The 13084-nt window shown below is 36.2% G+C and overlaps 1 protein-coding gene across 17 annotated transcripts in view; it reads right to left on the reverse strand.

Annotated features, from left to right (window-relative positions):
• Positions 1 to 13084, reverse strand: part of MPDZ (multiple PDZ domain crumbs cell polarity complex component) — a 105177-nt gene that overhangs the window by 76232 nt on the left and 15861 nt on the right. For all 17 annotated transcript variants that reach the window (XM_087886259.1, XM_087886254.1, XM_087886258.1 and 14 more), the window contains exons 4-11: positions 11920 to 12141; positions 10969 to 11108; positions 7991 to 8204; positions 6548 to 6676; positions 5280 to 5486; positions 3015 to 3135; positions 2122 to 2210; positions 445 to 643 (exon numbers count right to left, since the gene is read on the reverse strand). In XM_087886259.1, coding sequence (XP_087742385.1) covers positions 445 to 643; positions 2122 to 2210; positions 3015 to 3135; positions 5280 to 5486; positions 6548 to 6676; positions 7991 to 8204; positions 10969 to 11108; positions 11920 to 12141 — 1321 coding nt within the window. The remainder of the gene's footprint in view (positions 1 to 444; positions 644 to 2121; positions 2211 to 3014; positions 3136 to 5279; positions 5487 to 6547; positions 6677 to 7990; positions 8205 to 10968; positions 11109 to 11919; positions 12142 to 13084) is intronic.

A 13084-nucleotide genomic window follows, 5' to 3' on the forward strand; every position in this document is an offset into this window, starting at 1 on the left:
AAATATGGTTAATCCAAATGGGGAAAATCTGACTGATGTCACATACATGGGTGATTCTATGGAAACCTGAATTGGGAAAGTTGAATCACAGATTTTAGGGGTCAAAATAGAGAGAAATAATGAGCACCATGGCATTAATTCCCTAAGGCTTAAATTCTTTCATTCACTTTCATTTTGTTTTGGTTTTTGTATTTTAATTTTTTTTTTTAGTTCTACCATAAAACATAAATCACAGAAACAATATTATTTGAAGATTATTTATTTGTTATTCATGAAAGAAAAAATCCACAAGACTTTTTTGTTTCTCCTTTTGAGTATGCTTTTTCTTTCTCCAACTGAGACTAAAAAGTGGATTGCAAGAATGACTTTAAGCCACTTTGGTTTAGCCTCTGAAGAACAGAAAATAAAATTCAAGAAACGTGAAGCAAAGATAATCTTAATTGCCTGTGTTTGTGCCAATATCCATTGTTTGGAAAATTGAATCCTTTTCAACAGCATCACTGAAGTCATCATGAGACTGAGTGTGATTTTCCTGTTTCAGGCCTCCTCTTCGGACCAAAGTCAGATAGACTGTTTGCCCAGTATGTCGCAAAACCTCCACTGCTTGCTGGTTGGTAAAACCTTGAAGATTGGTTCCATCCACCTATGGATTAAACATGAGGGTGACGGTTCATTCTCCATGCTTGTGGATTGGTTTCTGAATGTTTTGTTACCAGGCTAGGTAACATCTTCAGCAGAGTTTAAGGGATGTCAGTGTCAGTGTTCTTCTGTTTGTAAGGTGTGAGTGTGGGTCTTGTGATAGGCCAGATGTGGGTGTGTCAAGTGAGGGCCTTAGGATGGTCAGGTGTGGCTATGTCAAGTGAGAGTCTTGGGATGGGTCTTGTCAGCATCATCCTACACCCAAGCTACAGATATTCGCCACTATTGCAAACATATGTTCATTTCTTACCAGTCATTGTACATCTGTCAAGATTGGAAAAACTGTTTTATTACAAATTAGGCAAATCACATTTGCCAAATGTCTGCTGAAATTTGGTTTGGGGTTTGTTACTATCTTCAGCATAAGAATCCTATCTAAAGGTAGACAGCATAGAGTTTGAAGAGAATGTCTGAAAACTGTGCGAAGGAGCTTTATAAATTCAAGGTAACTTAAAATAATGCATGCAAAAATTTTAAAAATCTTTTCCTCTATACAGATAGTCCCCTGCTTACAACGACAATTGGGACCAGAATATCCATTGTTAAACAAGGCAGTTAAGTGAGTTGCACATTGATCATGTAAATGTGAGAAAGATACGAAGGTTGTAAGTTTAAGGACCACTTGTAACTCACTTATTACAAACGCTAAACATATGGTTCTAAGTTGAGAACTACCTGCGTAGGCTGATGGGAATTGGGCAGGAAAGTTTACTGTTATTTTTGCTGTTCACCTGTAAGATGGTTTAAGAATCAATTTACAAGCAACGCTATCAATATAGAATCTACAGGTAAATAATTATTTATGTTCCTCAGCTGTGGGAAGTAGGTCATTGATCTTATCTCTGCTTTCATCAGAAACTAAGTCAAAGAACATCTCTCCTAAGCCCAAGACTTACATTTTCTCAAAGACCTCTGAAAGAATCCTCCACATTTTTCTCACATCCAGGATCTCATTTAGATTTTAGATTTAGAATGTAGTAGCAAAATGGCCTTTTCTTTATGACAGTCTAATTACTACTAACCCTCAGAGACAAAATAAATAAGTATATAAAACAAAGTGCTTGGTTGTGGGGGGGGGGGATTGCCCACCTCTGTTTTATAACCTTAATAATTTTATCTTTAATATTTTCCATTCGTTTTACCTATTATTAATATGGTAGCCTTAAGCTAAGCAGTCTGTAATTTCCTGAAATAATTTTTAAAGAGTTAGGCATTACGTTTCACAGTTTGTGATCTTTCTGTAAAAAAACCAGACTTAGTAATTTTTTGGCGGGTGTCAATTGAGATCAGAGATCTCACCTGTGAGATCTTTTAAGAACTCTGGGACAGTTCTCATGAGTTGTTTGCTTTTAATCCATCAAGCATAAAAACTAAATAATAGAAGGAAAAAAGGGATAACACAACTCCTCCAAGGTTACTTACAGCAATAATTTGATCTCCAATATGGATTCTACCATCATGCTCAACTGCACTGTCTTTTGTGATACTTTTTACAAAAATACCAGAAGGTTCTGTGATTTAAAAATAAAATTGAAGTAATTAAAGGTATGTCTGAGTCATGTATTTGTAAAGCTGTTATGACTTGAATCCATAAACTTAAACACAGCCTATCAAGATCTGACTACAATGGTCTTTATGACTTCTAAGTACTTAAGCAGAAATATTACAACATAGTATCACTGAAGTTATCTTGCTCTAACCCAGAGGTGGGGAACTGTGTTCCTTTTATGGCTTGTGGACTTCAACTCCCAGAACTCCTGAGCCAGGCTGGCTCAAGAATTCTGGGATTTGAAGTCCACAAATTATAAAGGGGCCATAGTTCCCCACTTCTGCTCTAACCCAATGTATTCACTCAAAGAGATAAACTTACATTTTAACATACATATTTAAGCCAATTGCTGCTAGATCTTAAACTGACGCGTGTATTTTTATTTCAATTATAGTGCAAATCCCTATGCTATAAATATACTAAGCCTGAGACCTCTAATTAAAATAGAAGTTTGACTTCCCAAATGAAGCACATTTAAACAATTCTAACATCAAGTTCTGAATCTAGTGAAAGAAAATATGTTGCATTCAATGAATGCCTTTAATTATTTCAAACTATTCCAAACTACAAATCTATTGCAAAATAAAATCCATATTTTGAAATGAAATCCATATATAACATTTTTCTTGCAAAGCAGTTATTCTATGTATTGTGTATGGTACTTTAAAACATCTGGACTGACTCAACCAAAAAGCTAATAATAAATGGACTTTGGAGTTAGGAAAAAAATAGTTATTTTTTTGAGCAGAATTCATTTTAACCATACCTGATATTTTATCCCCAATGTAGCCAGCAATTGTTATTCCTAACCCTTGAGAATTTTTTGTAAGCTCCACATCAAATGTGTTCCCATCTTCAACACTCTCAATTGGTGTATCTTCCAATTTCTTAAGGGAAAAGACATGTAGTTATTCTTCATGACAGAAGTTCTTACAGGAAACAAAAATAATTATTCTATTTCTCACCTAAGCCCTAATATTTCAGCACTTAATTCTAAACATAACACAGAGTACTTCTTGCCAGAATGTGACTCAGATATTAGTTTCATAACTCTCCAATATAATTAGTGAACCTTTAATAGCGTTAACATTATTTGCTATGGTAAGAGTTCCTCAATGGATTTTTCTTAAATGCTTTTCTATGTAATTCTGGATCATGTTTGGAATGTTAGGGCTGTGGCTTTGTGATTTTTGAGGTTTGCAGATACTTTATGCTCTACAGAAATCATTTCTAGAAAATAAAACAAAGATCAAAATTTTAAAAAATGGAAAATTATCCAATTATGCACATTTATATACATACACACATACACACACAGAGAGTGTGGAAGTAAGATTTAAAATATTGAAATATCAATTCAAACACTATTTTTTTTTAATTGTTTTTATACTATGGAGATATATAATCACTAATATAATCAGAAAAGAGTAGCTCAAAGTGAGGAATGGGGAAATCGATGATGCTGTACTTTTTTCTTAAAATAACTCCAAGCTATAGATGTATGATATTATGAGTTGTAATTCCACAACTCTGTAAGGATATAAGCTGCGTACTTTTGTTTTTTAAGCAAAACCTTAAAATGGGTAAAAGACAGTAAAATATTCGATTTCATCTACTAAATATAGGTAGTCCTCGACTTTCATTTAGTGATTTTTCGAAGTTACAACAGTAGTGAAAAAAAAGTGATTTATGATCATTTTTCAACACTTATGACAGCAGCATCCACATGATCATATGAGTTACATTTGGATGCTTGGCAACTGATTCATATTTATGACTGTTGCAGTGTCCCGAGGTCACGTGATCTCCTTTTTCACTTTCCTTTCTGACAAGCCAAGTCAATGGGGAAGCCAGATTCACTTAACAATCGTGTGACTAATTTAACAATTGCAGTGATTCGCTTAACAAATGTGGCAAAGAAAAGTCGTAAAATGGGTCAAAACTCACTTAACAAATTTCTTACTTAGCAACATAAATTCTGGGCTCAATTGTGGTTGTAAGTTGAGGACTACTGTATAGCAATTCAGGAAAGAAAAGTATCTATTTAAACTAAAAGATAGTTTCTAGGAAAGGCATAGCTAATTGGAAGGAATGATTCAATTATTCAAATCCATTCCTTCTGAAGACTGCAGTGAAAAAGCTGTAAAACGAAAACAATGGGGTATAAATTATGCTTCTGACAGAAAGACATGAACACATATTTCTGCAGAAATATAATTTTTCCTGTCTCTTTTTTCTTCACTCTGTCACTCTCTCAAGCATTTCATTCTGTTGAATATAATCCAGTTATCTGAAGCTTCCTGCCGAATTGTATTTACATTCTTAAGACACTAAAACTTGCTTCAGTTGATACTGACATATGTAGGCACTTACACCTTCTGATCTGTGTTTGCACACACCAACTCCCTATTCTATCTTTTATTTTGTACATTATCAGCCACATTCATCCTTGGCATCGTTTCAATAGGTTAAAAGGAAAAGTGTCACTGGTGAGATGGGGGAGCTATACAAGTGTGATTAAACAGATAATAAAGAGCACAGGAGGTTTTTGGTAAATGAGGTTTAGTTTGAATGAGGTTACTTTTCAGGCAACAGAAGAACTCAGCGGAGAAAATAAAACATCAGCCCAAACGAAGAACACTATATGAAATAAAGAGGGCAGCTGGGTAGCTGCCACCTAACTAGCAGCAGCTGAAGTTGTGCCAGCTGATTTAGGTGAAGAGCTATAGCCAGGCACCGGCTGGCACAGAGAGGAGCCCAGCGGTGGATGCCAGGCAGGAGGAGGAGGAGGTGGTAAGTGGAAGAAGAATAATCCAGATGAACTCAAAGGGCTGCTGCAGAGCAAAGGGGAAATACTATCATGCAGTGATTGCTTAAACTGCTATTAGAGCACCATTCAAGTGGCAGATTGAAATTAGCAGATTAGCAGTTATTTGCAGGCAGGCAGGATATTTTGACTATGAATAAGCATTATGAACCTCTATCTACTGTCAGTCCTGTTTCTTTAATGTAAGTTACATGTTGTTATTACCTTGTTTTCCATCATACACGTTTGCACTGGAGTACCCAAAGAAGCTGCTGTTGATGGAGCGGCCTCCTCAATTAGACCTCTGGCTATCACCAACTTGACGCGGTTTCCACATTGCCTCAGGACTTGTGCCACCTGCTCACCACTGATTCCAGTCAGGTCTGTATCACCAATTTTCAAAATATGGTCTCCACTGCACAGTCTACCATGCTAGATGAGCAAACATTCAATTGTTTAAAAAACTATACACAGAGGTGTCTTAGAAAAATGCAAGAGTTTTATCTAGCTTGCAATGCAAGCAATGCAGTGCAATAGTTTCACCTATTTTAGTTTTGGATTTATTTATTTTTTTGCTTTTAATACTGCTGTAGTAGACAATGTTACTTTAAATCTTTTTATCATATGCTGTTTGAGTATATCTATGCAACATCTGATAAAAATGAATATATTTTAAATTAATAAATGAGTTAATGTTTTTATGGTTCTAAGTAATATGTTTAGCATTGCTTACATTCAAAATTTATGTATCATTTATTGCTTCTATTCCTATTTATTAGCATATCTGCCCAAAAGGACACATCTAAATTTAGCACTGTTTTCCTCCCAAAATGAAGAAAAACATGGAAAACATCCTGTTCAAAATCTCTCATTTCTACCTTATCGGCCTAGGATTACCAAATCTACTTGTTGTTTGTAAACATCCCCATTTAGAAAATGATTACCTCCTATCTGCTTATCCACACCTAAGTTACCCTCATATATACCTCTCCTTTAAACAGAATCACAGAGAAGAAGGAAAACAAGGTGGGAATGGGGAGATTCGAAGAAAAGGGGACTGTTTTCCATGTGTGAAGGGCAAATGTGTATGGCTTAAACTCTGCTATCACACCTGCCTCACCCAGAGTAAAGACCATGTTAAAAAATATCTCAAATACAGGAATAAAAAAAGTTATCCATAAAGGAATTCTACTATCTGCTTTTCTGTGGTCCTCATTCTCAGACAAAACCAGCTTCCTATTTCCATAGAAAAATTATACTCATGACCGATAGCAGTTCAGAAGCAAAGCTTAGCATTATAAATTTGGCTGGGGTTTCAAGCCATTGCTATGGGGATCATTTGCTGGGAAAAGATAACCCTTTAATTCAATATGTTTTCCCTCATAGAACATTAGCATTCCATTCTTTCTATTTCAAGTAAATAAAGGTATTTATTAAATGGTAATAAGTAATTATCATGCTGTAACTCTAGTACAGAAGAATATATTGTGTACCCGATCAGCTACTCCGCCTGGAAGGATGGTTTTAACTATCACTCCAGTTGATTTTCCTCCTACTATCCCAAATCCCAGACCCGATCCATCGTTCACCAACTCAATAGTCTCCACATGCTGCCAATGTACCTTTAAGACAAAGTCTTACATTAGTTTCATTTTTTAAAAAACAACCTCTAAAGATATTCCATCGGGTTTGCATTTTCCACATATAGTCAATCTCTTTTCTATAGCTACTCCAAATAATGTTTATGAATCATCAAAAGAACTTTCTAGTGTTCTATATTTTGAGTGGTTCTACTGGCAAGTTACAGTGTTTAACATCTTAGTGAATAAATTATTTTGGGCATGAAAGATAAAATCTTATGCTTGCTTTCCCAAGGTATTCATTCAGGTGCACTGACTGAGAACAACTTATTTCTACTCAACTCAGCTGTTTACATAGCTCAAATAAAGTGTGGTGACTCCATACTATGCATAAAATGGTACATCTGATCCACAGGAAGGATTTGGCTTAACTCTCTCAAAGGCCTCAGACTGAAGTACTCTTTTTTTTTTTTTTTTTGATCTTCTCTCACTCCCTCCTTAATCTACATCATGAAGGCCCTTCCCTATTATCAGGTTCTCATCAAAGGATCCAATCGAAGAACTGACACTGCTTATCATTTAGGATGTAAGTACATAAAAACAGCCTTCCTGAGTTAAGCCAAGGACTCTCTTAATCCAACATTTTGCTCACACAATGGCCAACCAGATACCTCTCAGATGCTTACAGGGAGGAGATAAAAACATATCATTTCCCCATCATTGTTCTCCTGCAAATGACTTTTGGAGGCAAACTATGGCTCAACTGTAGGAGTCAATGATTACTCAAGACCAACAGTCCTTGATAGACCTCTCACCCAATTTGCTTTTAAAGAAAGTTTTGTGGTAATTAAGTCCACAGGTTTATAATCTGCTAAGAACTGATGAAGACACATTTTATGGAATGTCTTACGTATAATACGCTTCCACCAGTGGTGGATTGCCCCAGGTTCACACCAGTTCTATAGAACTGGTAGTAAAACCGGTGGGAGGCTCCACCCACTAACCCCGACATCATCAAAACGCTTCTGCGCATGCGGCCCCGCTGTGAACCGGTAGTAAAGGTAAGTAGAACCCACCCCTGGCTTCCACCACCACCAAATTGGATTTATTTTTGGTAGCTGGGACATGAGTCATAGTGTACATTTAAACTGTTTGAACTACTTCCTGCACTATTTTCTATACACCGAAAAAACAGAATTGTGAGTGTAAGCTTTCTATGGAATTGCAACTTTACACAATGGCTAACATTCAGCAACATGTTGCAGAGACCTTTTTTTATCTTCAAGAGTACAAAGAGTTGCATTGACTGCACCAACCAGAAGAAAGAAGACAGACTTGTTTTCAGTGTCCACTCACCGGGTTTGAATGGGCTGAAATTGTACTAGCAGCTGACGGAGATCGAGAAATTATGGGACTGATGAGCTGAGGCAAAGAGCCCCTTGCCACAACTAGCTGGACACTATCTTTGGCTTTCTGTAGGATGCCGATAGCCTGTTGATGTGTTATGGTCTGATCAAGGGCTTGCCCATTAATAGCAAGAATTTGATCTGCTTCCTGCAATCTGCCATCCCTGTTGTAGACAAACAAACAAAAAATTAATAAGCATCATCACCGGTATTGCTATCGTATTTGACACTTTCTCCAAAGTACTGTAGTTTTGTTTTGTTTTTAATCCAGTTTTCTATTTCTTTCAATGCAGATTTATTTCTATTTTATTTATTATTTTTGAAAAAACTTGCCTTGCAGTTTTGCTGCAGGCATCTTTTTTGGGCCCCTTCTTGATGAGCTTCCTTTGAAGCTAATCCACAGACCCTGTCTCCTAGCTTTACCCCAGAGCTACCTCCTCCTTCTTACACCCCAATCCGAAACTAAGCATATTATATATATATTGGTTGATTCCAGCTTTGTTTGCTATTGCCTGGGAACTTTATTCTTGACTGTGAGCCTGCTGGGTAAAAACACCAAGCGTTTTACTGCATTCACCATGAAAAGTATTGAATATTCATCAATCCACAGTTTACTTACCAAACATTTTCACAAATGGGAGAGGAGAAACTACCCTGTTTCCCCCAAAATAAGACATCCCCTGATAATAAGCCCAATCAGGCTTTTGAGCGCATGGCAATAAGGCCAAGCGCTTATTTCAGGGTTCAAAAAAATATAAGACAGGGTCTTATTTTCAGGGAAACATGGTATTTTTAAAAAAAAAACATCCAAAAAAGGATCCTAATTACAAAGGCCATCTTACAAAATGGACTCACGCTTTAATTAAGGGTTTTTTCTCATATAATCACATACAGTAACGCTTCTCAAACTTACATCAAAGTGATCTGAGATAAAGCAGCTATTGAGCTAATCTGTACTATTATGTTACAATTAGTAAAAGAAATCAATCGACAGACTAGTGTTATAGAAATTTTTTTAAGATACCGACTTAATTTAGACTCTCCGAGAATATTATGGTATTCAGATAGCATTTCTCAATATTTTTCTTAGTTCTTAGCAAAAAATATATTTTCTCTGTATACTGTATCAGAAAAATGAGTGTATAAAAATGTTGATATTACAGAAAGTTGTCAGTAAAAATAAATGCATTTTTGCATGATTAAATGTTTAGCCTGATGTAAATAAAATTTAAACAGACTTCTAAGTAAAACTGAACTGGATCAGAGAAAGGCTGATTGGCAATAGTTAAGTCAAACTTTATCTGTATAAAACATATCGAGCATAAACAAATTGAAATAAGCCTTCTTTTCAACCCAAATTTTTATTTATGTTATCTGTTGTTTATTGTGTTTGTATACTGCAATGAAAGTGAAATGTTTGCAAATCTGTGCGTTTTTTCAGCAGAATATTGCACAAAACAGGCATAGCATCCAGACTGGATTAATTTACATGTATCTCCCAAAAGAGAGCTGGCCACCCTAGAGAACATCAACAGCCAATTGCTTTCCAACATAATGAGGAAAAGGAAACAAACAAGCACATCACCTCCCTTAATCCCATGATGCACGTCCAAACTTGGCCTGAGCAGGGGGAAGTTAGCAATAGCACTTACATTTATATACCGCTTCACAGTGTTTTTTCAGCCCTCTCTAAGCGGTTTACAGAGTTAGCATATTGCCCCCAACAACCTGGGTGCTCATTTTACCCACCTCGGAAGGATGGAAGGCTGAGTCTACCTTGAGCCTGGTGAGATTCGATCTGCCAAATTTCAGGCAGCCGGCAGTCAGCAGAAGTAACCTGCAGTACTGCATTCTAACCACTGCGCCACCGCAGTTCTTAGAGGTTATGTGCCCTTTGTGCATGCTTCTGGATCCTACTGATTTTGAAATTCGGGATATGTTTAAATGCAGTGAATATTAATCTTCAAAAGCACTCTGAAAATTCCAAATTTACCAGGATGAAAGAGTACATAAAGACTAATTCACTGCTCACTGCCAGGAGTTCAATTATGACTGGTTCAAAGTTGACTCAGCTTTCCATCCTTCTGAGGTCAGTAAAATGAGGACCCAGATTGTTGGGGGTAATATGCTGACTCTTAGAGCTTAGAGAGAGCTGTAAAGCACTGTGAAGAGGTATATAAGTCTAAGTATTATTGTTATGTACATGCATTGCTAACGTTTGCAAGCTTTTTCCCTGAAGATTTTCAATTGTGTTGATGTGTTTGATTGGTTGATTGCTTCAATGTTGGCTTTTAATGGAATTTTTGATTATAAATGCATACAAAAAAACCAGCAATAATTTCTTAGTTGGTTGGCATGCTGAGTATCTGATGTTCAGTATTGCATACTGTGCATTTAAAGAGAGAGACAGAAAGCACACCATATTAGTAACCTCTCGTCAAATTTCTTTCATCGGTAAAAAAATATGCTTGGATTTAAGGGAGACAGTAGGGTAAGGGATAAGCAAATGCTTCAAATAAATAGAAAGTAGATAAAGTCCCCCGCCCCTGCCAGTTCTTCCCAAAGTTGGCTCACTGCTAGCATTCAGCAAAGTCCTATCTATTCTTGTGTATCTTGGATTTAAAAAGAGAAGAATTGTTTCCTGTAGCTGAAACCCTCAAAAGTGTATTGAGTTTTGTTTGAATGACAATTAAACTGGTTCAAGATTTGCTCTGTTAAAATGTATGCAATTCAAAATGTTTTGTGGAACATTCTAGGGAGACGTCATCCTTTGAGCTCAAACCAAACAGATTTACTAATTCATTCATTTCATAAAAATAATTATTTAAAGGATACATTTCAAATTTTAAATATTGTTTATGTTTACAATCCACTTGCAAGCTGGCATTTATACATCTCTTTCAATGTATACCTCACAGGCAAACTCACCTTTGTGCCACACTTCCATCTTGAATCTCCTGTACAAATATACCAAGTTCACCTCTATATTCACTCTTCAGGCCAACTACGCTAAAACCAAGCCCACCACTTAGAGGTTTTAAAAGTTCTATTGTCTCAACAAGTCGACCCTAGTAGCAAAAACAACAGGAAACAAATCACTTTGAAACAAACTCAAAAGCACACTGATTCCAAAACATTCACTTAATTTTCATATTTGTATATTAATGAAGAAAGAAAACAATCAAGCAATGTACACCCAGTACAGACATGAAAACGTGTCTTTGGCAAGGCGCTATGGTTAAGAAAACCAGGATCATTAATTGTTCGGAAATCCTACATGGGAATAGGAAGTTCTCGACTATAAATGGATATCTTCTACAAATGAAGGGTGACAGGAGAAGATAATGTCAACTTACTCAACTCTGCTGCCTCTGCAGATTTTATTTAATTTTACTTATTTATTAAATGTTATGTCACCCATCTCCCCTATAAGGTAACATATGGAAACACTATCCCTGATTGTAATCACATATGAAGAGAAATTGGGTTTCCTATTTATAATAAGTGGAACAACTTGCCTGCAGAAGTTGTGAATGCCCCAATACTAGAAATTTTTAAGATGATGTTGGATAACCATTTGTCTGAAGTGGTGTAGGGTTTCCTGCCTGGGCAGGGGGTTGGACTAGAAGACCTCCAAGGTCCCTTCCAACTATTCTATTCTATTCTATTCTATTCTATTCTATTCTATTCTATTCTATTCTATTCTATTATTCTATTCTATTCTATTCTATTCTATTCTATTCTATTCTATTATTCTATTCTTTAATAATAGGAAGAAAATTATTGTTAACCCAAGAGAGGAAGTGAAGGTAAAGGAAAGGACTTTGGAAAAAACAATTCGATGTTTCCAATCAACTAACTGATTTTAAATAAAATTACCTGTGCCATATTTCTGATCAGTAGTTCAAATTCATCACTTGCAGGCTTTCCATTAATCTGAGGAGTGATCGACTGGAGAACAATTCCTAGCCCATTAGAAGGGCTACTGTTCTCTTGAGCCATCAAGTAGGAGTCATTGTGTAGTGAGGAGCCCACAACACTACCATGATGGGAAAGCTGCAGGTGCTCACCAGATGAGGAGATGGAAGGTGCAAGGTTCACCTGAAAGTTGTACATAACATTTTTTAAATTTTAATTTAAGAGCACAAAAATACAGCTAACAGTACAAAAGAACAAAACCAACAAAAAAAAATAACCAATGGAAAATATGTCCCAAAATGACACAATAGAAGAGTAGAGTAGAGTAGAGTATATACTCTACTCTACTCTACTCTACTCTACTCTACTCTACTCTACTCGAGTAGAGTAGAGTAGAGTAGAGTAGAGTAGAGTAGAATAGAATAGAATAGAATAGAATAGAATAGAATAGAATAGAATAGAATAGGAATAGGAATAGGAATAGGAATAGGAATAGGAATAGGAATAGAATTTTATTGGCCAAGTGTGATTGGACACACAAGGAATTTGCCTTTGGTGCATATGCTCTCTGTGTACATAAAAAGACAAGATACATTCGTCAAGAATCATAAGGTACAACACATGGCACCGAAATCATAAAAACAAACATTACCGTAAACATTAAAAGTAAACAATCCTTTGGATTTAGGTATTTTACAGGAAGATCACCTGTGTACAAGAAGGAATTACATAGTTCCTTCAATGTCAGGGATAGTTCAGCTACATATAGCTACAAGGACCAAAAGCATGAAATAATAATACCGTATACAGGTAGTCCTAGACTTATGACCACAACCGAGCCCAAAATTGATGTTGCTAAGTGAGACACTTGTTAAGTGACGTCTGCCCCATTTTAGGATATTTTTTTACCACAGATATTAAGTGAATCACGAGAGTTGTTAAATTAGTAAGATGGTTGTTAAGTGAATATGACTTCCCCGTTGACTTTGCTTGTCAGAAGAAAGGTTGTCATATGGCCCTGGGACACTGTAACCATCATAAATACATGCCAGTTGCCAAGAGTCTGAATTGTGATCACGTGACCATAGAGATGCTGCAATAGTCATGTGAAAACAGTCATAAGTAA

The sequence above is a fragment of the Pantherophis guttatus genome, chromosome 2 (genome assembly GCF_059756535.1).
Source record: "Pantherophis guttatus breed Tessera chromosome 2, ASM5975653v1, whole genome shotgun sequence".
Classification (NCBI taxonomy): domain Eukaryota; kingdom Metazoa; phylum Chordata; class Lepidosauria; order Squamata; family Colubridae; genus Pantherophis; species Pantherophis guttatus.